Genomic DNA, 25,107 nt, shown 5'->3' on the forward strand with positions numbered 1-25,107 from the left:
TTGCTGAGAAGGAAAGTCTTTATTATTTCAGTATGGACTCTAGTTATTTATATCTTTTAAAGACAGCTTTACTCTGTAGCCCTGGCTAGCCTGGGACTTCCAGAGTGTGCCTGCTTCCTGAGTCTGCACCGTGTTCAGCCCTTTTCAGTTGTCAGTATTCTTTAGAGAGGATTCTTTATGTAGGAGAGGACTTAGAAGACACTAGTACTTTCTGGTCGTTGGCACTCACCCTCCAATCCTGCAGTGTCACTGAAAAGCGACCAGTGTGAATTACCAGCTTACTCCAGGACCCTGAAGTTCCAGTCAGAGTACATGGGAGAAAGGGAAGTCCTAAGATCCGGTCAAGCTGTTTGTCGTCCTAGCACCCACTTAAAAAGTGTTAAATCAGAATCTGTTTGTATATTATTATAGCATGTTCCTATATAAAACTAACGATCTGTGCTCTATCGAAGATAACCTGTCTGAAATGAGAGCGTATGTGTCCTCAGTGTCTTATGAGCCTGGGGCATTCCAGTGGAACTGCACTGTGTAAATCTTCATGGGATATAATTTTAGTATTAGTCTATTTAAAGACTAGCAATTGCAAGTTAGAAGAAAAAATATGTCAAATACTAAAGCTTTCCCTTTATTTGCTTCATTTCATGGGAGGATGTTTCAAGATCTAGAGATTTTTGTTAAAAGCACTTCTGGAAGCTAGGAGTGGGGTGGTAATGAGATAGAAATGCCCAGACGGTTGTTAGCACTAATACAACAGAACAGCAAGCACTTTGGAAATTATTTATTAATCTTAATGCCATGCCCACCAGATGGCTGAAACTTGATTTTTCCCAGGATATGATTATGAGGAATGAGTTTTAATGCACTGCTTTTTAATGAAGCAGTTTCCATTTCAATTAAAGACAACTTTGCGTGTGTACATTAGCATGCAAGGGTCAATTGTAGCTCTTCATTTTCATAGAACTTGTATGTTCTTTGGTTATGACACAGGTATAAATGGAAAACCTGAAACGGCTGTTATGTCCTATAGTTCCTAATGTCCCTTCAGCCTTTTAAAATCCATTTCTTTTGCATGTAGTGAAGTTGCTTGGATAGTTTTTTGTCTACCATCATGGCAGTAGGTTTAACATGGTGTGGTGCAGAAATCTCTGCTCAGTGTAAGAGAAACTGGTTGCTGCAGGCAAAATGGTATTTTCTGGTTCAAGTAATTGCACAAGGCTCACAAACAAGTATTTGTTGTAATATTATTATTATTATTATTATTATTATTATTATTATTATTATTACAGGCAGGGTCTCTGTGCAGTCACTGTACTTGCTATATAGATCAGGTTGGTTTTGAACACTTAGAGATCTGCCTGCCTCTGCCTCCTGAGTGCTGGGATTAAAAGTGTACACACTGACCCTTGGCCATTATTGCTCTATTACTGAGAGCAGACACTGAAGCACCTCAATATCCATTGGTAGTGTCTTGGTTAAATAAAGGGCTTAATGTGGAGAGCAGCTGCATGACCTAAGCTGGGTCCTGACCCTCTGTCTCAGCGTCCTGGACTGCAAAGCAGGAACCGCAGTATATATACACAGCTCTGAGCGCTCACTTCACAAACAGGGGTGCTCAGAATGGAACCCGCATACAGGACACTTGCTACTCCAGGTACCCTTTCTTCTTTCTGAGCCTGTGGTCGGTCTGGGGAAAAAATACCAGCAAGCGAAGGTGTTGCCTGACTTTTTGCTGATAAAATAATGATGAACACCCAAAGTGCTGTTTGGAGTGAGGATTTTATGTCTAGCAAGTCTTGGAGTCAGGTGCTCTTCCTGTCGCTCTCCCTGCTCACGCAGCTGGAGCAGAGGAATAACCATGTTAGAGCACTCAGGTGCTGAGTTTCTCGTTGCTTGGTAAGGTGGTGTCTTTTTATTTACACTGTTTTTATGAAATTGTTGTACTTTTGACAAGGGCGCACTGGTACACAGCAGCACCTTTTCTTACCTGTAGTGGTTGTTAACTCAAGCTGTAGTAAATGTCTTTATTTCCTCAGGTTGAGGATATGACATCAAGTAGTTTGGAACATTCTGTAGCCTCAGCAAGGCCTTGCACAGTGCAGGAGTAAAACGCAAGGCCACACTTCTTTTCTGATGGGTGTATTCTGCTGGGGAAGCTGTCATCTATCACATGTGCAGTCATTCATGAGATCTGTTTGCCCAGTGTTAATGTCTTAAGAACTAAGAACAATTTTTATGAGCTGTTTCCCATGTGGTGTTTCTTTAGAAATGGAGCATCAACTGTTGTCACAGCAATATTCGGAGGAATTCTCCAGAATGAGGTCAACTGCCTCATCTGTGGGACAGAGTCGAGGAAGTTTGATCCATTCCTAGGTAAGGGGACTGGCACGAGATGTGCTGCTGGATTTTGTTGTTGTTTTTTGTTTTTTGGTAAATCTGTAGTGAAGTCAAGTGCCTTTAATGACTCTGGTTCTCTCCTTTTAAGATCTCTCTTTAGATATTCCAAGTCAGTTCAGAAGCAAGCGCTCTAAGAACCAGGAAAGCGGGCCAGTTTGCTCATTACGAGGTATGGGCATTTTAATGTTGCTATCCTGTTAGAGCTCACAGTCTGGGCAGCTTTTTATCTGTGTGTGCTTCACACTGTGTTGTACTTACTACTCCCAGATCCTGTAGGAAGAATACCTCCACATGGTTTGTCAGCGAAGGGTAAATACTTAGGTTTCTCCTCTTTTTACCTTTGTGTTGTTGTTTTTGAAGTCAGAGACCCTGACTGTTCTGGATCTCACTCTGTAGACCAGGTTGGCCTCAAACTCACAGCGATCTGCCTGGCTCTGCCTCCTGAGTGCTGGGATTAAAGGTGTGTGCCACCACTGCCTGGTGAAAAAGTATATTTTGAGGACTGGTGTTTTGAGGGAACAGGAGAACTCTAGAAATCATACTAAGGAATGGATAGACTCAGAAGCTATACCTTACATGGACCCACCAAATATTATTTATAAAGGGAGTACTCCAGTATAATCATACCTGGGAATTTCAGTACTTCACCTTCCTTAGTGGACAGACAGAAAATCTGAGTTGAGCCATACTATGAAGCAAATGAGCATTTACAGAATATGTATTGCAGCTGCAGTGTACACGTTCTTTTCAGTACATGCAGAATTCTTGAGGAAAGATCAGATGCTAGGCCAAACATGGAAGTCTTGGTGTGGTGGTCCATGCCTGTAATCCCAGCACTAGGGAAGCCAGGACAATTTCACATTTGAGGCCAGCCTGGGCTATGTGGTGAGATCCTGTCTCAAAACAAAGAAGTCACAACAGAGTAAAACTGTAAATTAAGGAGGATATATAAGGGAAACAACTTGCTCTTAAATGACCTTGAAGATAGAAGGAAATAAAACATCTAGAAACATGAAAATGACATTAGAAGTAATATTGATAGAGGCTATGCAACAAATATATACATAAAGATGGGCAGAATAAAGGTCAAATTGTAAATAAAATTGAAACTACTAGGAAAGTGTAAAAGCTTTTTGAAAAGATAAAAAATCCGACCAATCTATAAATAGACTAAGCAAGAAAGTGAAGACCCAAATAAAACCGGAGAGGATGGATACCATAAAAATACAAAGAAATCATGAATCATTCTTTCAAATTCTGAAAAACTATACAAGACATGGGTAAATACCTGAACACATACAACCTACCAAAATTTAGCCAAGAAACACAAAGTATAAACAGATGAGTAATGGGCTTGAAACAGTAATTGAAGGCCCACACCTTCCTTGATGTTCCCGTCTCTAGACACCACTGCACTGGCCTGGTAGATCCTATCTTTTACAGGGAAATGGGTGGAACCAGAGGATGTCATGGTAAGTGAATAATAAATAATAAATAAACTAGACACAGATATGGATCACATGTTCCTACTCACACTTGAAAATGAAGACACACCAACAACTTGAAAGTAGAAATAATGGGAATGATGTGCATCACCACAGTGAACCATTAATCTGTACAATTAGTATGTGTTAGCTACAACAAATTGAGATGGAAGGAATTCTGCCCAGCTGTCTTCATAAAGCATCACTCAGTATCTTCCTGTGGTGATAAAAAGGAGCTGACATACCAATGTTTCTGTAAAATAGAAATTGTAGTACACAAATAAAATGTTAAAAAGCCATACCATAACCAAGTGGGAGTCATCCTAGGGATGCAAGGATGGTTCAACATACTCAAACCAATAAACATGATACAGAATAGCAACAAAATGAAAGACAGAATCCCTGCAGTTATCATAATTTATGTGATAGAAAAAAAGGTTTGAATTCTAAACACATTAGAAATAGTCCTAATACCAAAGGCTGTATAGTAATAAAGTATGTGACTGACATTGAAAGAACCTAGAAATTAGTCCATGTTGATACAGCCAACTACTTTTTGACGAAGATGCAAAATTGTATCCACATATACAGAAGATACAGAAGAATGGAACTAAAGTCTCCTCACTGAATAAAAATATGAACTCAAAATGATCATCTCCCCCTTTTAAACCATTTGCAGGGGCATGTTGAATTTATTTATTATGTAGAGATGGAAATGTGTGATTACCTGTAAGTCTTGTACATGTGTCAAGTCTCCTGTAGAGCTGGACCTGGGCATTTTCCTAGGCTGTCCTATTTGAGTGTGTTATTAGAGACTCTAACCTTGTACTCTATTCAAGCCCTCTCCTTTCCAGTGAATTTGTATGTTATGCCCTGGAGGCTTCTGTCAGTGACGTCTTCCCTCAAGTACTCTACTGTCCTATTACAAATCCTATTGTCCCAACATGAGGTGCAAACATTTAAGTTGTATTACGTTTGTGTATGTGTGGAGGTCAGAGGACAACTTGGAGAAAGAAGTCTGTTCCCTTGTCTACCATGTGGGTCCTAGCAGTCATACTCAGGTTGTCCGACTTGGCAACAAGTGCCTTCACCCACTCACCGAGCCAGCTCACTGGCTCGTCCTCAGGAGATTTGTCGTAATGACGTTAATCGTTTTAACAAAAGTCTTCTTTGGTCCAGACCACTTCATTCAGAGTTTCAAATCTGCTCACACACTCCCTTCACCAACTGCATATGTTCTTAATGTTTGCTCTTCTTCCCTTCTGTCAATCTGGCCAAAAGCAGTGAGGCACAGCTATGCTACAACTGTATACTACACTGTTTTTAAAATTTCCTCCACCGGGCTGGAGAGATGGCTCAGAGGTTAAGAGCACTGACTGCTCTTCCAAAGGTCCTGAGTTCAATTCCCAGCAACCACATGGTGGCTCACAACCATCTGTAATGAGATTTGGTGCCCTCTTCTGGCCTGCAGTCATACATGCTGTATACATAATAAATAAACAAATCTTAAAAAAAACCCAAAATACACATAGCTGCCTGAAGAGGAGATCTTGATCCTTTCACTAAACATTCTTCTCATATCCAGAGGAGGCCATCTGGACAAAAGACAATTTTGTCCATTGTCATTAAAAAAATAAATAAATAAAAATAAAATAAAATTTCCTCCACCAAATCAGCTAGTCCACAACATAATTCAGCTTTACTCAGGGTAGCAGGACATAGGCAGATGTTACAGATTGTAGCCTGAATGCCCAATTCCAATAAAGTCCTTGAACCCTCATTAGCCTATTTTACTGTCTGCATTTCTGTTGGTGTTCTGATCTTCTACACTCCTGCCAGAATGGCCATTATGCTGCTGACAGAATTCTAGGGCTTCTCTACCTAGCTGCTCCAAACTTGTATATTCTTTCTACAAACCATTTTTAAAGGCCCACAAATCAAAAAAGGTCAGACTTATCACAACAAAGACAACATTTCTTGGTAACACTTTTCTCATTGCTTTGGTAGCAGCACAGAGGAGAAGGGGTTATTTTGACTCATGGTGTAGGAGGTTACAGTCCATCCTGGTGGGAAGGGCACAAAAGCAGCTTGTGGCATAACTTACTATCTCATGGGCTAGGAAGCACAGAGCTCACGGCAAATCCTACAAGACCCATTTCCTAGCAGCCCACCTCCTGTAGCCAGATTGCACAGCCTGCCCAAACAGTGCTGTGGTCAGTTGGGGACCAGGTGTTCAAATCATGGTCTCATGGTGGAACATTTCACATTTAAACCGTAACAACCCTGCTACTTAAAGTGATCACTTAGCCTCTTTTTTTTTTTTTTTTTTGAGACAGTTTCCCTGTGTAGTTTTGGTGCCTGTCCTGGATCTCGCTCTGTAGGCCAGGCTGGCCTCAAACTCAAAGAAATCCGCCTGGCTCTGCCTCCCAAGTGCTGGGATTAAAGGTGTGTGCCACCGTCGCCCAGCCACTTAGCCTCTTCTAGGGGATGAAGGCAACAGGCAACCATGAACAAACCACCCAAGAGGAAAGAGCAAACTGTCAACATTTGCAGATGAATTGATTACATACCTAAAACATTCTGAGCGCTCTTGCTCTCTGTCCCACATGCAGAACCAGATGTCTTACACATGTTAAATATGCACTTGACCACTGAGCTACATCTCCAGCCTTACTCATCCTTCAGTTAAAAAAAAAAAAAATACAAACAGTGCTTTGATAACTGAATCCTAAACAGAGATAGAAGAGCTTAGTGAGGTGGTCACATAGAAAACAGAGAAGAGTCCGGAAAGATGGCTGGCCCAGTGGTTAAAAGCACTGGCTGCTTTTCCTCAGGACCTGGACTCAATTCCTGGAACCCACATAGTAGCTCACAACTGTAGGCCATCCAGCGCCCTCTTCTGGCTTCTTAGGGGTACTGCAAACACATGGTACACACAAAATAAAAAAAAACAAGATGGAGGAAAAAAAATCATTTTGAATACAGCAAAAGTCTCCCTATAGTAGCCACAAAAACTAAAAAAGTATTCAACAATAAACAAAAATAAGCAGGACCACTGGGCATGGCAGAGAATCTTGATAATCTCATTATCAGAGCAATAGGATTTTGAGTTTGAGGGTAGCCTGGGCTACATAAAAGTAACAAATGACCTAGAGGAAGAAGAAAAAAGCCTCAACCATGCTACGCATGTGAAGACCCAGCATGGTAACAGCAGTTTTTTCAAAATTACTCCCTAAATTTGTTCAAAAGTTTCTCTGTAGGCAGACATTCCTTATGAGAAGCTAAAGAAATCAAGTAGAGGCAAGATAGAAATTGGGTAGGAACGTCCTAAAAGTACTAAACAGCAGCTGTTGATACGAAAATGTGTGCAGGACCAGATCAGACAGACAATGGGCAGTTCTCCACAGCATCATTCCAAAGCACAGCCTTGGCTTTGGCCTGGGAGTCGCCTGGCTCTGGAACTTGCTAGAGCAGTTCCTTCACATCCATGGTGTGATTTCCCACAGGACCCATCAGGTAACAGTGCCAACCTCAAGCAGCAGGTGGGAAGCTGCTCTTGAGAACACCTGCCCAGTTTGTCGTGGTGGGTGTTCCGCCAGAGCGCTTTTGTTAAAGCACTGCTTCTTGTCAGAAACCAGTAACAAAAACTGGCATAGATTTAACCCCAGTGACCTCCACTAGCTTAGGGTGGAACATTTCATGTGGTGAATACCAAGCTAACATTAATAGTTGCACTGAAGGAATATTGTAAAAATGGCTTATGAGACTATATGTGACTGTAGAATGATGAAATTTATGTAAGATAAAAAGAATGTGTGAGACTAGAGGTTGTACCCAGGTACTTACACATAGCTAGGGAAGCATACCACCTAGCTCTGTGCAGACCTTTTAGTATGTTTTATATTGGAACATAAAGTTAGCCACTTACTCACAGTGAGTAGTGAGCCCAAGCAGCCTTCAACTCTAATCCTCTTGCCTTAGTCTTCTAAGCAGTCCCATTACAGCCTGCACCATTAGGTACGGTTCATGTGCATTGAAATTCTTTAGTGTTTCCAATAGGAACTTTGATCCAAGAAGAAATGGAACTGAAAATTTCCTCCCTAACTCCCCTCAGCCCCCTCCTGAGACAGGGTTTCTCTGTGTAGTTTTGGTGCCTGGCCTGGATCTCGCTCTGTAGACCGGGCTGGCCTCAAACTCACAGAGATCGGCCTGCCTCTGCCTCCTAAGTGCTGAGATTAAAGGTTTGTGTCACCACCACCTGGCTATAAATTACATAATTTTTAAAGGCAATAAAATGTGTACCCTATATACTTTTCATTTACTGGTTTGCTAAATTCGCTTTGCAGAGTACATAAAGGGTAATCTAATGACTAAAACAAACCAGTTTTACTTCCTTCTCTCCATGGAGATGCTATTTGAACAGTTTCATATGGAAAACTGCCAGTTGTGAAACAGGCCCTCAAACATGAGAATCCTGAGATTCAAAAAGTGTAGATTTCCCCTAGAAAGCAATAAAGTACTGTCAGTACCTTATTCACCCTTAACAACAGTTGAGCAGACATGGAAGCTCTACCAAGATGTGGGTGCTCTGTGGATGGATGCTCATTGGTCATGCAGTCTGCTTCCCATATGGGCTCCTGCAGAACACCACACCTAGTACTTTGAGGCCCACTCAGTGATAGCAAAAGATAGGTTGTGTCTGTGCAGTCTCTTAAACAGTGTCTGTGTGTATATATGTATTTAAAATGTCCTTCCTTTGTGTAGAAAAGCACGTTCTGAGCTAGCACAGTGGTTTAGCTGACAGCCCACAAGGCTGTAAAGGGCCCAGAACCCACCTACAGGTGCCAGGCAGGCTTGTAATCGCAGCATTGGGGAGGAAGACAAGGGGGTCCCTAGAACTTGGTGGCCAGTCAGTCAGTGACCCTTTCTCAAAGGAGGTGGACGACATTTCTGAGAATGACCTCTCAGAACGTAGCCATGCCTTATCTAGGGGATTCTGGACGGGTTTAGATTAGCTGTAAAATCTGACTTTATGTGCTCGGGTCACACACTGAGAGGAAATAGCTATTGAAGTGTTGATTTCATCAGGAATCCATCTTTATTAGCATTTACAGATGATCTCATGAAAAGTGTGAAGCTAGCTCAGTATTTTAAACCTGGTCTTTCTTCTCAGCAAACATCTCTGGTTTCTAGCTTAATCCTGGGGATGGTTCACTTTTTTTCAAGTTCTAGAGCTTGGAACCTGGGTCGTTTTGCTTTAAGTTAGTGCACTGCTCTACAAAAGCCAGCACGTTTTAATGCTGTCAAAACCACTTGTTGCAGATTGTCTCCGAAGCTTCACCGACCTGGAGGAACTCGATGAGACAGAGTTGTATATGTGCCACAAGTGCAAAAAGAAACAAAAGTCCACAAAAAAGTTTTGGATTCAAAAACTTCCCAAGGTCAGTGATGCATTTCAGTTAGGGTGGCTTTTCATGGAGAAGATGCCCGGGAAGGGTTAGATTAACTGTAAACTCTGTGAACAGTTCCGACTGGTCTCTACGGTTTGCAGTCAGAGCTGGAACCTGGTCATTGATAAGGTATGCAGGAAGAGAGTAGTATCAAGTCAGGAGAAAACGGGGCGTGCTGGACTGAGTACCGAAAGGCGAGTTAGCTGGGGTTGTTCTCAGTCTTTGTCCTGATCTGTCACCAGGTGCTGTGCTTGCACTTGAAAAGGTTTCACTGGACAGCGTATTTAAGAAACAAAGTTGACACGTACGTAGAATTCCCGCTGAGAGGCCTGGACATGAAGTGCTACCTACTAGAGGTAAGGCAGCCGGGAGAGGAAGTCTTGGCAGGGAAGCAGGCCCTGGGCTGCCATTGACCTCTGCTCCTAACTCAGCTCTCCGGTACCTCTCCTGTGTTCTGTAGCCAGAGAACAGCGGCCCCGAGAGTTGCCTGTATGACCTCGCTGCTGTGGTGGTGCACCATGGCTCTGGGTAAGTTGTCAGCTTCTTGGAGCTGGGATACGTGGTAGCCACAGAAGATGGTTGCAGTTTCTAGTCAGTCATTGATTCTCCCTGTACTCCCTACAAATGGGTGCAGAGTCATTAAAGGGTGCAGAGTGTCCTTTGTGGAACACTCCTGAGAAGACTGACGGTGAAGCAGGAAAGCCTACAAAAGCAGATTGGGAGCGGTCCACCCTTGACTCCACACCGCTGCAGACTGGCAGTATTTGCAATGACTTACCATGTCACCTACTTTAAAGATTCACTTTTAGTTTTGTAGAGGAAGTCTGGTTTCTGGTTTTGTCCTGAAAGCTTGGTTTGTACCTTGAGTTTACCTTTCTGATAAAGAATAATTACTTTCAAACTTGGACAAGCCACCACCTGTATCACAGATCCTTTCCCTCTCTCTGTGTGGACACTGTTCCACTGACTGTCATAGTGGGGAGGCTGAGCCCACTGGTTTTTATAAGCACCCCGTTGCTTTCCTTACACAGAAACAGGGACACTAGTAGTGTCTTTACTAATGGAAGTATTTTATATTCAGCCTCATTCTCTTTTCCCTCCTGGAATCCCTTTTGGATCCTTTCTGCCCCTGAACACTGTGCTGCCAGTCCACTGTCACATTTTTGTATTCGGGAATTGTCCTTTTCTCTTCTAACATCCTACTCTTGTGTCAGTGTTGGCACTGGAGAGTTCTGGCTTCTCTCTGGCTTTCTGCGTGGGATCCCTGTGATTGTCTCACGTCTCCCTTTTTGCACTCTTCTAAAGCTGGATCTTCCCCTAGTGCTCGAGAAAGCAAGACTACTCAGGCTCTTGGAGCAGCCATGGCGGTCTGTACCTGCTCTGCTCACCCAGTCAGTGCTGACAGGGCAGTCACAGGAGGCTTTCTTCAAGGCACACTGATTGCTGAGCTGAGGTTTTGCCCCCCTTTCTGACAAGAACTCTGTCATTAGTTTTGCATGTTTTCCAGAGGTTTCCACATACACTTACGAGGCTCTCTACAGCTCTCTAGCTTCTTCGCTGCCTCGGTGGCATCTGCTGCGTGTTCTAGAAACTCACTTTGTGCTCAGTTGGTGTAGTAGTTTCCCACTGTCAATATATTCCTTGTCTGTGGGTTTAGAGGAAGGTAAACACAAGAGCTCAACTAACCGTCTCAAACTAGAGGTTTCCAGTTTTTATTCTTTAATTACTCTACTTATTAATACCTTTAGCACTGCACAACTGCAAAGATCCTTTTGTGACTTCTGTAGATTTTTTTTTAAATCATTTGAAACTGGGTCTCACTGTGTAACCCTAGAACTTGCTATGTAGACCAGGCTGGCCCCAAACTCACAGAGATCCCAAGTACTGGAATTGAAGGTGTGCACCACCACCCAGACCTTTTTCTACTTACTCGTTCATTTTACTTCTGTCGTCTTTTATCTTTTGCTCTTTCTTTACAGGGTCGGTTCTGGACATTACACAGCATATGCAGCTCATGAAGGCCGCTGGTTCCACTTCAACGACAGTACTGTAACAGTGACTGATGAGGACACCGTTGGGAAGGCAAAGGCCTACATTCTGTTCTATGTGGAGCGTCAGGCCAGAGCTGGATCAGATAAACTTTAATACCTCCTCTGACCACAATTCAACTTTACCGGACAAACATTTCCAACTTTCCATAAATACTTGATCCAAGAGTTAATTTCGTTATGCACTTTTCAATTTCCAGTTTGGGGTTTAGTTTGGTTGATGGTAGTGACTTACTCAGTATGGGCACCACCTAATTTTTGTTGTTGTCACCAGAAAACCTCAGCAGGCATTTGGATTGGCTGCTTTAGTTGTAATAACTCGAGTTTTATATGTAGTTTCCAGGACTTAGTTCTGTTTGACTTTTTATATTAATGTTTTCAGTTGTCACCAAGGCACATGCTGAGAGCCACCCTACCTGCTGCCTTTCATAGTGGCCGGCCAGGTCAGGGACTCCAGTGAGGATTGTGTGCGCAGGACCTGTGGCCCACTGGTCTCACAGTGCCTGCTCAGGAATTCCTTCTGACTGTAGGTGGTAGCTGAAGGTCAGTAGACCAGGCCATTGCCACTGCCTGTGTCTCTGGGCTTCTGTTTCTCAGCGTTAAATAAATCTGTCAGTTCTGTCGCATCTGTGCTCAAGTTCCAGAATTGCTGTTTGTTTCTGTTCTAATGTCAGTATGTCCTTGGAGCAGGCAGGCCAGGAGCACTGAGAATGTTTGAAAAGCCCTGTGACTGGGCTGCATGGTAGAGGTGTGTCCTGTGAGGCGGATTGTTTGCCCATCAGAGGTGAGGTGTTACCCTCCAAAGTTGACAGTCACCTGACTTCAGGTGTTGCTGTGGCACCCCTTCCAGACAGAAGTAGAGTCATCTTTAGTCTGGTTTTTAACTCGCTCCCTGCCTGAGAGCAGAGCCAGGTGAAGTATTTTTGTCTCCGAACAAGAATGGTTTCTATTCTTGAATTCAGTAGCTTTAAAAAAAAAATTGTTCACAAAAGTAGGTAGAAGCACTGTTTGGATTCAACCCAAACTGAAATTTGGCCCATTTAAAGAAGGCGGCTCATGACAAGTGCTGGAGGCCAGTGACTGACTGTCGGGGTGGAGGGAGTGGAACCTGCAAGTCAGGGTTCAGAACTCCAGCACGGCTTGTTCCGTTGTTCACCTCCAAAAGGGACAAGATGTACTTCGTGCAGACTTTGTAGCAATCTTATTTTTTCTATTTAAGGAAAAGTTTGGTAGCTTTTCTTGGTTAGTGTGAAGTTGATGGAGCAGACATGGCCCAGTTCCACTGTAGTATCAGCTGGATAACTTCTGCATTCCTTCCCAGCAGAAATGACACACTGGATCAGCACTTGAATACAAACCTAACTTGAACCTGTCAGGACAATGGCCACATGTGGTTAAATTGAAAATGCATTCCTCAGTCACAGTAGTCATGGTCCCAGTGCTGGATTGCACAGGACAGTGCAGTCTGGTGCATTTCCACAAGGCATGGGTTCTCTTGGACAACAACACTGGTTTAAACTGTCACGCAGACAAACAGAGCTGTGGCATTGTGTTTTAAGCATCCGGGAAGACATTAAGGAACTGTGCTGAGTTAGGAGGTAGAGCATAGGCAGTTCTATTACTCTACTGGTTTGATCCAGACAGAGTCACATGATTTGCTCTGATATATTAGAACCTTGATGAACACAACTAAGCCTGACTGTCTTACCTGACCTTGAACAAGCTCCTGCAAATCCAGGCTCTTCTGCTTAGAAGGGAGACTCTTTGACAGTGGCACTCAGGTCTTGGCCTCTCCATGGGCAACTGTGATGACTTACACAGTACAGACTCAGGGGAGCTGACACTGTCCATCAGGTGACACAGCGGCACACTGGACTGCTGTGTTGGGAGAGCGGTTTTTAAGGCAGGCAGTGCTGTTGGCAGACAAGGGGTGTGCATCATATCATCTCTGGGAATTTCTGTCGTGGTTTATTGCTCGGTTTTACTTGACAGTGTGAGTGGCACCATGAGGACTTTTTGAGAAAGTGACCGCACCCATTTGCATTGTGCGTCTGAACATCGGGATGTAAATGTGCCTGTTTCTACTGCACCTCTTACAAGCTTGCCTTTCTGTGTTAAGGCTTTCTCCACATCACACATTCTAGCCTGCATGCAGCTTTTTGCTCAGAGCTCATGCTCAGGCAGGGCCTCATGCATCCCCTGTCCCATCAGCCCCTGGGAACAGGAAACTCCAAGTCCTCCCACACAGGTGGGGACAAACAGTTTGTGGCAACACAAGTCTCTCTCCATGGTGGAGAAACCTATGCTTATCCACTGTATTCTACTCAGTGTGTAGTGACGACAGATGATACAATTAAACCAGTCACGTGTGCTGGCCCTGGTTGTCATGTGTCTCAGCTGTGGAACCTACTCGAGATTCCTTAGAGCCAGACTTTCCCTTCTTCGGTTTAATGTATGTATCTTTACCCACTGTAACCTCCTCATGTCCCTAAACCCTCTCAGGCCCTTCTGCTGCTGAAGTCAGCTCTTGCTCAAGCTCTTGAAAGGCTCAGGCAAGAGCTGTTATCACAGCCAGAACAGAATCCCCCGTGGTAGGGGCAGCCCTGAGAAGATGCCACAGCACAGGATGAAGGGGGCACATGTGACTGACTGGCACCACTGGGCAGTAGCCGCCAGATGAAGGGTGGCTGTGCAAAGCTCGTCTGCCATTAAGACTAGTAGTCCGTCCAGTGCCAAGGACGTCACTGTGCTCAGGACTCCTTTGTTCGGCTGTGATCACATCCTAGTCCTGCTTCAGCAGCTGAGCTGTTAGGTGCACAGTGCATTAAAGGTCTCGTCTCCTTCCTGTTACTCCTAAGAAGTGTCAGAACAGCAGGCCGCAGGGTGGTCCTGTAGCCTGCAGGAGGCAAGGTGGGTGGCCATTAAGAGGTCAGGTAAAAGTCCTTTAAGGGAAGCTGCTGCTGTCCTGTGTTTCTCATGGTGTTGCATTGAGAGCAGCTTCGTTAGTTCCAGATCTGCAGTACAGCAGTGCTGCCCTCCACTGTGCACTACACTGACACGCCACCCTACAAAGGAGCAGGGCAGCCGGGAGGGGCATGCATCTAAACCCACCAGACTTGCAGTTTACTCCAAGTCAGCTACACTTCTCTTGCATTCAAAAATAGAAACTGAAAAAGAGCTGCCTCTGCCCATCCTCACATTTTGGGAAATACTGAGACAGATAATGAAACCATGCAGATTTACACACACACCCCACGCCCGCCTGCTCATGTACAAAATACTGCAGCTCAATCTTTTATGGAAGAGTTAAGGGTAAAAATGGAGACATCTGGGCCGAGAAATCCTTTGCCCAGTAAGGGCATTGGGATTTGAAGATAGCTCAGCCTTGACTGGAAGCCATCAATCTCCTGAGATAAAGAAAAGCGTGACCCTTGGATTCCATTCACAGCTCGGAATGTGTCACCTCCCTTAGCTCAGTGGATAGAACTCGCCTCTTCCTAGCAAGGGCAAGCAAAGGAGCCACACAGACAGACACACTGTGAGATCGAACAGTTAACATTCACTACCGCCCTGCCAGGGAGAGAGACTGGCGGCCCAGGAGGGCTGTTGTGGCCAATCCCCTCCAGTGAAAACACCTTGAAAAGCCAAGCGCCCTGTGCGCAACACTACTGTCAGCTCAGGGGGAAAAAGAAAAACCTTTTAAGGAAACTTGAACTTCAGTGGGCTGCTCTTCTGCCAGACTTTCAGGCCCTCTGAACATAAGCCGAACCACAGATGTCTGCGTTGTAAGTCTGGATGCTGACACCCGCCCTCCCTACCCGGGGCTTCAGCACCAGTTGTTAGCCAAAAATAAACACCATTCCTCAACCATATATGTCCACCAGTCGTGATCTGGGGAGGGAGCAGGAGGCAGGTCAGACCCTTGCCGGCCACACTCCCTCCGTTAGGCCGCCACTCACCATGCACATAACGCAGCTCAATCGGGAGTGCCTGCTGTGCCTCTTCTCCTTCCTGGACAAGGACAGCAGGAAGAGCCTCTCCAGGACCTGCACCCAGCTCCGGGAGGTGTTTGAGGACCCCACCCTCTGGCCCCTGCTGCACTTCCATTCCCTGGCAGAGCTCAGGAAGGACAACTTCCGGCTGGGCCCTGCCCTGCGCAGCCTGTCCATCTGTTGGCATTCCAGCCGTGTGCAGGTGTGCAGCATCGAGGACTGGCTCAAGAGTGCCTTCCAGAGGAGCGTCTGCAGCCAGCACGAGAACCTGGTCAACGAGTTCCTTCTGCAGGTGTGCGACAGGTAGGCCGCCTTGCCCCTGAGCAGTGTGGCCTTGCTGGCCTTGGCTCCAGGGAGACAGGAAAGCACACTTCCAACAGCAATATGGCTCAGACTCAGTCCAAGGCAGACAACCAGTGCCCAAGAGTTGGGTAAAGTCAGCTCACTCTCAGTCTCTCAGCTCTGGAAGCTGCCTCTGTGCAAAGGACAGAGAGGTTCAGCTGGCCCTGTTCCTGGAGCAGCTGTCTTCACTGGCAGCCAGGAAAGGTTGGTTAGGTCCAGCTGAGCCTGAATTTTCAAGGTCAGGCCCTGGGAAAAGACTCCAGAGGCATCAGTGGACCCAGGCCTCTAATTTGGCCCAAGCAGCCCCCAAGGCCTGAGAATTGCTGATGAGGAAGGAGAGCCAAGTGCTCAGGTGAGCTGAGCCAAAGCCTATTGCAGAGTAGCAGTGAGTGAGTGTGAGGAACACGACTTCTCTTGCATAGTACCCAGGGGAGTGTTGTGATTGTCAGAGGAGCCAAAGGGATGCTCCGAGGCAGTGTGATGTGCCAGTATGGGGTACCAGATTTTTAGCAAAGAAGAGATATACCAACCAGTTAAATTTGAATTTGAGATACAGCAACTCATGCCCTACAAACAACCCCTATTTGATCTTTTGACTCATCCCTTGCACAGGCTGACCCACAAAATGGGTTGGTCACACCTTCCCACATAGGGCAGCTCTGGCCAACGTGGCTCTGCCAGCAGTTGGAGAGAGCTCGGGCTGACAAGCTTGAACGGTTGCCGGCTGCTGTCACTCAAAGTCAATAGCCACAGTAGCCAGCTCACCACAGGAGAACGGGAAATAAGTACGGTGGCCTGCCTCTCACTTCTTCTCTTTTCCCCAAGTTGGATATTTGTAGTGGCTCTGACTAGATCAGGCCAGGCCATTTTGATAGGTTTCGCTAGGCTCAAAAAACCAGACTGCAAGGTGATGGGTGGAAGGGGGAGGGTCACACCCTGAATTGTTGGAAGATAGCTAGGTTTAATCCCCCAATCGGCAAGATTTGACGTCAGGTTACAGGGTCTGCCCAGCAGGTCCCCAGTGTCAGAGAAAGTGCAAATGGAGTTGAGTTCCCAGTTCTGATGTTGTACAACTGACCCCAGACCAACTGTTTAAACTTGAACTCACCGCATACCTTTTTTCTGCAAACAGAAATTGTCTCGTGTCACAGGGTGAGAGGATGAAGTGACACGGTAATACCCAGTGCATGGGAGAGAGTCGCTGTTCTGGATTCTGCCTTAGACATTCTCAATCTAAAACTCCAAGGCCAGGTCGGGCAATATGCTGAGGGCTTAAATGAGGGCCATGAGTTACGGTGTCTGGCCTACAAAGGATCTACTAGTCAAGTCACCTGAGCCACTCGGAGCCAGTCTCTTCATCTGCAAAACTGGGGTAGCACGCAGCGGGGAGATTAGTGCCAGTGTGCCCAAGGCCCATGGACTTGAGGGAGACCTGGGCTCAGTGTGGGAAATGGTGCCACGCCCGTTCTATTTTAAGTTACTTTCATCTTCCGGGGCACAAGGGGGAAGAGCTGACAAGGCGCCAGGGACGGTAGTCTGGAAAGGAACCTGCTCCTCCAATCCAGCTTCGGCTCCTTGACGGCAGGGCCCAGGCTGCCCTCCTGGTCTCCAGGAAAGGGGGTTATGTCTGCCCGCAGGGGTGCTCTGCTCACTCAGACCTCAATCCTCACGAGCGCGTGGGCACACACTGCCACACCCACCTACCACCCAGAAGTGAACTTTGGCTCAGCCCTGTCAGCCACACCACAGATAGACAGGTCTTAGGAGCGTCCCCGAGTGTACCAACTTCAGGGCCCGGCTCTAGCTGCCTTGGGTTCCAGGCTGCAGACCCAGGGGATGAAGTGACTTCAGGTAATGGCGCTGAAAGCTAGATCCAACACTATGGCTTTTAGTCATCAGCCATCACCGCAGGAGACTTCTGTCCCCAGAGTCCCCGCCACGCACGGCTCCCAAGCCCGGGAGAGGATCTCAGACAGCTGTCCCTCCCCGAGATTCAAGATAACGGCTCCAGCAGGCGCAGGGGACAGGGGGCCCCGGCTGCGGTCCTAGCCTTTCGGACTCCAGCCGCCGCCTCCGGGGAGGACTCCGAGTCCTGCCGCACCTCGGCCCCGTGTCACCGCGCTCTCCCCGCAGGTGCCCCAACCTGGCGTCCGTCACGCTCTCGGGCTGCGGCCACGTCACCGACGACTGTCTGGCGCGCCTGTTGCTCAGCTGCCCGCGCCTGCGCACGCTGCGCCTCGAGAACTGCGCGCGCGTCACCAACCGCACTCTGGCGGCCGTGGCCGCGCACGGGCGCGCGCTGCAGACGCTGCACGTGGACTTCTGCCGCAACGTGAGCGCCGCTGGCCTGCTTCGCCTGCGCGCCGCCTGCCCGAGCCTGACCCTGAGCGCCGAGCACAGTGCGGCCATGATCCCCGACCAGCCGCCGCGCGCCCGCGCCTGCGCGGCCTCAGTGTTCCCGGCTGCACCCGGGGGGCTGTGCCTCCCTCACCCCACGAGTTCCTATGGAGGACGCGCACGCGATTAAACGAGCGGATGCTTGGAAAACACTTGGTGGTTCTTTTTAAACGGCCGCCCCGACCCCGCGGTTCCAGCCCGCGCGCGCTCACGCGCCCTAGCGGCCGGGCCGCGCACTAGGCTGGCGAGGAGCCTCTGAATGGGGCAAGAACTCGAGGCTGGGGCCTCCCTAGCCGCTCATGCCCACACCGAAGCAGGATGCACTAACCATCCTAGAAAAGTCGCTCCCGTCCCTGCGTGACTTATAGTTTTCAGAATTTATCCTGCAGTTCTCACAAGGGAAAAATGCATAACTTTATAAAAAGCCAGTATTTAAAGATACAAGTAGTAGCCCTAGTTAAGTGCTTGGATATGGAACCATTATTAGCTGATGAAAAACGAGACTTTAGTTTCCTAGATTTGCTGGCTGTGGCCCTGGACTTCTGGTCCATTTCACTTTAGCGGTCCTGTCCCCAGGACCGGGGCCTAGACCGGGGCGGGGCAATCAGGGTGAATGGCCACAGCCGGGAGGTGGGCGAGCGCAGCGGGGCTCCTCCCACCGCCCGCTCTAATCTGCAGCCAGGTTTTCAGTGTTCTGTGAAATGGTTTCCCGATTCCGACCCACAAGTTCCTTAATTTGTTTCCAAATGAGAAACAGCAAGAAAAAGACAAATTCTGTTCTGTTCTCACGGAACCTCTATTCTAGCAGAGGCCGTAGTAATTGGTCTAGAAGGCGGCTTGGGGGTAGGGTGAGGATGACTGGGATTGGTGGCAACCCTGGGGTGGGGAGGCACTCAGAAGGGGCTGACCCAACTAAATCTCACGGAGAAGGTGACACTTGCGCCATGAAGCAAGCCAGGGAGCCCAGCAAGCCATATGGAAAGGGTTAGAGGCCAAGAAACTGCAGGGTGCCAGACTAGGAGCACGGTTGGGGTGTTAGCAACAGCAATGAGATCAGCATGGCTGGAGCAGGGAGGAGAGGCACTGAGAACGGGATGGAGGGAGCTGCGAAGGACAGATTGTGGGGAGGATCACACAGGTCCCCTCGTGCCAGCAGGAACCAGCACACCAAGCGCGGGGAAAGCCTGCGAAATTCACTGAACGTCGTTTGGACCCATGTAGCAGGCCCTGCCTCCAAGTCCCTAGGGACTGCTGAGGGGCTTTCCTGCAGCTGCCTCGTTCGGTAGTGGCAGCGCCTAGCTCAGACTCAGAAGGCACACACACTAGCCCTGGGCTGGCATAATGCCTTTTAATCTATGGGAAAGCCAGTGGCTCAGCCAGGGGAGTGTCCCAACTGTGATGATGATCCCATTAGCAGGCAGATCTCGGCAAGTACATGGCACCTTCAGAGAAGGTGGGTAAGCCAGGGCAGAGAGGCTGCCAGAACCCCTGGAACCGGCCTCGGGAGCCATCTGTGCCTTCACACGCTTTATCAGACCACATTTCCAGCAGCCCCTGGAATGCTTGTCTTCCCGAGGTGTGCACGGCCTCTGCACGAGGCAGACCACCCTTCTGGCTGGAAACTGCCCCAAGACCACATCAAGCTGGAGCCTGGGGTCAGTACAGACCAGGGCCAGAGTGCTTAGGTGGTGGGCCCCAGAGTCCCTGGGAAGTCTGAGGTGGTGTGCGGGGATTTGTTTTACAGGGGCACAGGCCAGTTACTGCACTAGCTGAGCCTGCTGGATTCTACTGTGGCAGTGCTGGCCTCTGACCCAGTGCTTTTCCCAAGAATGTAAAGGGAGACCACCTGACCGGAGAGACCCTCCTGCCAGCTCTTCCAATCAACGTCCAACACATGCTCTTTGCTAAATACCGAGCTTACCAGACCCAGTGCTTCATCTAGCAAAGGTCACGATCTGGGAGAAGTGGAACAAACCCACGTGTGCATGGACAGCTAGGAAAAGCTTGATTTAAAGGATCTGCGTTTTCTTGAGACTGATAAAGGACATAAATCTGCAAGTATTTGTTAATGAGGCCAGCAATTAAGAAACAATACAAATCTCTACAGGGGGTGAATGTGACCCAGGTAAACCAAATCTCTGCCCCCCAGACCCAACTGTTGCTTCATAAATAAGAACACTAGTCTTGGAGAATCAAGAGAAGGAAAAAACAAAGCAAGCATGTTTCCAGTCAAGAGACGGCGTCTGCATCTGCGCACTCTTCCCCAGGGCCGGAGCTGAGACAAGTGCATTAGGTTTGGGCACCACCCTGCGGTCATGCTCCTACTCTCCAGGCAGAGCAAATCTGCCCTTAAAGGCTCAGCCACAAGGTTAGGCATGATTTTCAATTGAGATAAACTGAAGCCTGCAGACTGCACACCCTTAGCTCAGCAAGAGGAAAAGCCTTCCTGTCACTAGGAGGAAACCCAGAGGAGTCAAAGGGACCTTAATCCCATTAGCACAGAGCCTTACTTGGTGAACTCTCCCGGTCCAGAGGCCCAGGCAGTGCCTTCCCACTCAGCTCAGAATGAAGGGCTTGTCTTCAGAAGTCCCTGGTGCCCCCCAGAAGCGTTAATCTTTCTCTAAGGCCCAATTCCATATGAAAACTGTAACAAAAGGATGCCACAATCCTCAGCTTTACAGGGTTTCCTCTCAGACTCATGCACTACTTATCATGGCTGGCAGAACCTCATTTTTCTTTCCTGTTCTCTGAACACAAACACTTGCCTTTCTACTAATAAATCACTGCCTTTCCATTTCCCTGCTTGGTCCCTTATTTGAGCCTGCTGTCAGCACTGACCTCTCTCTTGGGTCCATGGGAAGCAGCCTGTGACACAGACTTGGTGAGAGTAAAGAGACAAGCTGCCCACAGACCTCCAACTCCTGCTGGGATACTGCAGAAGCCTCACAGCCACCTAGAGGTGGCCCCTCTCTCCCAACACATTCAGATGACATTCTAGCACAGATGGGCACTTATCAATGGCCCAGAGGGGCTGGGTTCAAGCAGCAAGCGGGGCTCTTTTCAGCCCCGCCCCCAGTTCCCCACCATCCGCACACGAGCCCTCATGTGAAGTCAGTTCCCCGCTCCACACACTACTAATTTACGCACGCCGAGCCCCCACAGCTGCAGCTTTCGGGACCACCTTGCCCGCCCGCTCACGTCCTTTGGTACTATTGCTTGCTCCTGTCTCCTCTAGCTCTTTACCACGTGGCATTGGCACAGAGATGTTGTCTCACACCGGATGTGCTGAGGCTTTGCCGGAGGAGGTGGTGCTGAAAAGCTCTGCTCTAGGGTGAGGGAACAAAACGTGAGACCCAGGATGCCAGCGGAACAGAGGGAAGGAGACAGTCAAGCCCTGGCTTCTCCCACCACTGTGCTCCTCAGGAATGTCTTCTTCAGACGGACCCTGTCCCCAGCTTCAGAATGGTCAAAGCACATCAAAGTGACACCGGCTGGCACCTGGGCTCATGTCTGCCTCAACTCCTAGCCCAGAGCTTCCCTGGATCAACAGCAGCAGCCCCCACTCTGATTCCTGAATCTGCTTTATTTCTCTGCATAAGGAACCCTGCACAGGCGAATCAAACTAAAACAAAATAAATATATGAATATTCATGTAAAACTGTCCTTTCTAATGAACAATTATACACAATGTACAATTTCATGTTCACTGGGTAAGCTTACAAAAATGTATCATTCCCAACTAAAAATGCACCAAAATGGTTCCATGCAAACTTATCCAAAGTGACCAAAAATACAGAAGGAACCTGACTGAGCAGTTTCTGCTTTTGTTTTTGTACAATCACAGAAAAATAAAAACATCTAGTTTTTTTGTTTCATTTGAAGTAACTAAATGTGGCCACTGTTTATGTCGGCTTATGTTCCTAAAACATCTAGCAGTCACCACGGAAGTGTATCAACATCAAATCGGAAGTGAGCATTATGGAGAAAGGGTGACAGCGCCCTCGGCCATCAGTAGTCAGTGTCAGAGCCCTCGGCGTTGTCCACGTTTCTTGAGAGCATGTAGTTGTCCATGTCAATTGAACGGCAGTTGTTGATGGCATAGCGCAGGCGCTCCGCCATGACCAGCTGGCTGGAATAGGGGGGCAGCCGCAGCTGGAAGAAGCAGGTCTGTGAGGTAGGCAGACTGTCATAAGGCTGTGGAGAGACAGACCCAGAGCTGTTACCAAGGGCACCACAATACCAGAGAGCATAGAGCTGCTCACTACCACCACCCAGACAGGAAAGGGCTTCTCCCTGACTTCAAGATAGATTCTGAGGCTGATAGAGTCCATCTGGCTCATTTGCATGGAAGCAGAGATTAGGTCCTGGCAGAGGCACCTGGGATCCACTGTCCCGGAGGCAAGTTACTTCCTCCAGTGGCCCTGTAATGTCAAGTGACAAGCCCTGACTAGGTAGGACTGCTTCAGAACACTGCACAGAACCTGTCAGAGTAAGAGATGAGAGTCCCCTCCTGCCTACCAAGGGGCACAAATTTGAGGTCATGGTGGGGATCCCCCAAGACAGAAAGTGAGTGGAAAGGAACAGGGTGCTGTCCCTTGCCTGCTGCACTGCGGTCTGAGCACCTCACTGCTGGTTGTCACAGCCAGTGAAGAAAAGCAGTCAAGCCAGGGACTGCACTTAACCCACAGGGATGCCCACACTGAAAATGGTCATTACCAAGACTGGAAAGCTGGTTTTTGTTGTTGGTGGTGCTTTGTTTGGTTTTGTTTCAGACAGGGTTTCTCTGTATAGCCTCGGCTATCCTGGAACTCACTCTGTAGACCAGGTTGGCCTCAAACTCACAGATATCTGCCTGCCTCTGCCTCCTGAGTGTGCCACTACACTCAGTTTTTAAAGAGGAATTTTAAAAGTGTACAATTGAAAATGGCTTCTGCTAGAAAGCATGTTATATATCTTCTCTGGCCCTCCCTGCTAACAACCATTTTCCAAACTATTTGCAAGGATAGTGATGATCTTATGTTATTTATTTTTTAGACAAGGTCTGTTCTATAGCTCAGGCTGGCCCTAAATTAAACTCCTCCTTTAGTATTGAGATTACAGTGTATCACAGCTGGCTATACAGTATTTATTTATTTATTTATTTATTTATTTATTTATTTATTTACTTATTTATTTTTAAGGCTTATTTATTAGGTACACAGTGTTCCACCTGCAAGTATCCCTGCAGGCCAGAAGAGGGCACCAGATCTCATTATAGATAGCTGTGAGCCACCAAGGGATTGCTGGGAATTGAATTCAGAACCTCTGGAAGAGCAGTCAGTGCTCTTAACCTCTGAGTAATGCATCTCTTCAGCTCCACTACACAGTATTTAATAGTAAATGTTTCTCTCCTTGCAGTGCTGGGTTGTGAGTGCCAGGGCAGGACTCCCTACTGGTTACCTTATCCCCCGGGCTCCCCACACCAGCCTTCTCTTCCTTTGTGGTGATATATTGTGTACCCTAATAAAATTTGACTGAAGATCAGAGAACAGAAAAAGCCACTAGATTAAACCTAGAGGTCAGGCAGTGGTGGCACACACCTTTAATCCTAGCACTCGGGAGGCAGAGATCCATCTGGATCTCTGTGAGTTCAAAGCCACCCTGGACTACACGAGATTGATTCAGACTAGGAGAGGAACAAAGCCAGGCAGTGGTGGCACACATGTTTAATCCCAATACTGAGAAGCGCATGCCTTTAATAACGAGAAAGGTATCTAAGGGCTGAGGAGACAGAACTAAAGGCTTTTTTGGCTGAAGAAAGCTTTTCAGGCTGAGGAGTCCTAGAGGTAAGAGGCTGTTTAGTCCTTTGTCTCTCTGATCTTTCAGCATTCACCCCAATATCTGGCTCTGAGTTTTTTTTTTATCATAAGACCTTTAGAAGTTCAACTACATTTCTTGCTTGGCTTTCTTTGAAATCAGTGCTCCTCAGAGCTCCCCCAGCTGGCTGCATTTCAGTGGTGGGATGCAGAAGCTCATCAGCCTGCGCGTGCGTGCGTGCGTGTGACAGAGAGAGAAAGAAAGAGAGAGAGAGAGGGAGGGAGAGAGAGAGGAAGAGAAGGAGGGAGAGGTCGAGAGAGGGAGGGAGAGAGAGGGAGAAACTGATGACAGGGATATGGGCAGAAAAGCTGAGGGCAGTGAGGAAGGGAAAGGCCAGCAGATGGCTTTGATGACCTAAATGTGGACACTAGAGAAGTGATCTAAAAGCCACAAAGGAAACATCCCCAGTGGTCATTTACTGAGGCAGGAGATTAGTGATAGATTAACTCCTGGGGTGGCTAGGCAGCCCGGGGCACATTCAGGGCAAGGGTCATTTCTAGAACTGAACAGAAGGACTATCACCTCTCCCCACCTCACCGTGCAACAACAAAACAGACTGGCAGCCTATAGTCTCTGGCTAGTCACGCAGAAAATGTATGGAAAGGCTCTTTTCATAGCCTCCCCGCACAGCAGTCCCAGGGAGCCTAGGCCCTAGCCAGGAGCAGAGCTCTAGCTGGTGGCTACAGGAGCAGAGCTCCATCTACAGCAGTGGTTCCCCAACCCCCACGGGCTCACAGATCAAAGATTTACATTACCATTCATAACAGTAGCAAAATGACAAGTTATGAAGTAACAACAAACTAACTTTATGGTTGGGGGTCAGCACACACGAGGAACTCTGTATTCAAGGGTCACAGCATTAGGAGGGTTGAGAACCACTGACTGGTTCAACCTCAGGAGCAGGGAGCAGCTGAAGAACCCAGGGCAGACACTGAAACTGAGGGGAGTGCGGGGGAAGCATCTGATTTTCTTTCCCAAACACCATGCACCTGCAGAGAACTGCCCCACACAGGGAAGGGGAGGGTATGGCTGAGGACAGAGGAGGACAGAGATACTCTAAGGGCTGTGCCCACGTGTGGAGGCCAAGAGAAGGTCAAGCAGAAGCATGGGAAAGGATCCCAGAGGACGGCATTCTAGAACACTA

The 25,107-nt window shown here is 47.6% G+C and overlaps 3 protein-coding genes across 16 annotated transcripts in view; 2 read left to right on the top strand and 1 right to left on the bottom strand.

Moving 5' to 3' along the window:
* Window positions 1–12,002, top strand: part of Usp3 (ubiquitin specific peptidase 3) — a 75,013-nt gene extending 63,011 nt beyond the window's left edge. The window contains exons 10-15 of the mRNA XM_028866299.2: window positions 2,264–2,370; window positions 2,483–2,563; window positions 9,201–9,319; window positions 9,571–9,684; window positions 9,789–9,856; window positions 11,308–12,002. Coding sequence (XP_028722132.1) covers window positions 2,264–2,370; window positions 2,483–2,563; window positions 9,201–9,319; window positions 9,571–9,684; window positions 9,789–9,856; window positions 11,308–11,473 — 655 coding nt within the window. The 3' untranslated portion in view covers window positions 11,474–12,002. The remainder of the gene's footprint in view (window positions 1–2,263; window positions 2,371–2,482; window positions 2,564–9,200; window positions 9,320–9,570; window positions 9,685–9,788; window positions 9,857–11,307) is intronic.
* Window positions 12,003–13,855: 1,853 nt separating this feature from the next.
* Fbxl22 (F-box and leucine rich repeat protein 22) lies at window positions 13,856–18,259 on the top strand. The gene is made up of 2 exons (XM_028866307.2): window positions 13,856–15,671; window positions 17,844–18,259. Exons 1-2 carry the CDS (start codon window positions 15,250–15,252, stop codon window positions 18,235–18,237), a joined length of 816 nt encoding a protein of 271 aa, XP_028722140.2. The 5' UTR covers window positions 13,856–15,249; the 3' UTR covers window positions 18,238–18,259.
* A 3,411-nt stretch (window positions 18,260–21,670) lies between these two features.
* The window catches only part of Herc1 (HECT and RLD domain containing E3 ubiquitin protein ligase family member 1), a 161,501-nt gene continuing 158,064 nt past the window's right edge, over window positions 21,671–25,107 (bottom strand). For 12 of the 14 annotated variants that reach the window (XM_037207386.1, XM_037207385.1, XM_037207384.1 and 9 more), the window contains one exon: window positions 21,671–22,301. In XM_037207386.1, the coding sequence (XP_037063281.1) occupies window positions 22,116–22,301 (186 nt within the window). In that variant the 3' untranslated portion in view covers window positions 21,671–22,115. The remainder of the gene's footprint in view (window positions 22,302–25,107) is intronic. The other 2 variants (XM_028866277.2, XM_028866288.2) reach the window with 2 other exon arrangements.

The sequence above is a fragment of the Peromyscus leucopus genome, chromosome 7 (genome assembly GCF_004664715.2).
Source record: "Peromyscus leucopus breed LL Stock chromosome 7, UCI_PerLeu_2.1, whole genome shotgun sequence".
Taxonomy (NCBI): Eukaryota; Metazoa; Chordata; class Mammalia; order Rodentia; family Cricetidae; genus Peromyscus; species Peromyscus leucopus.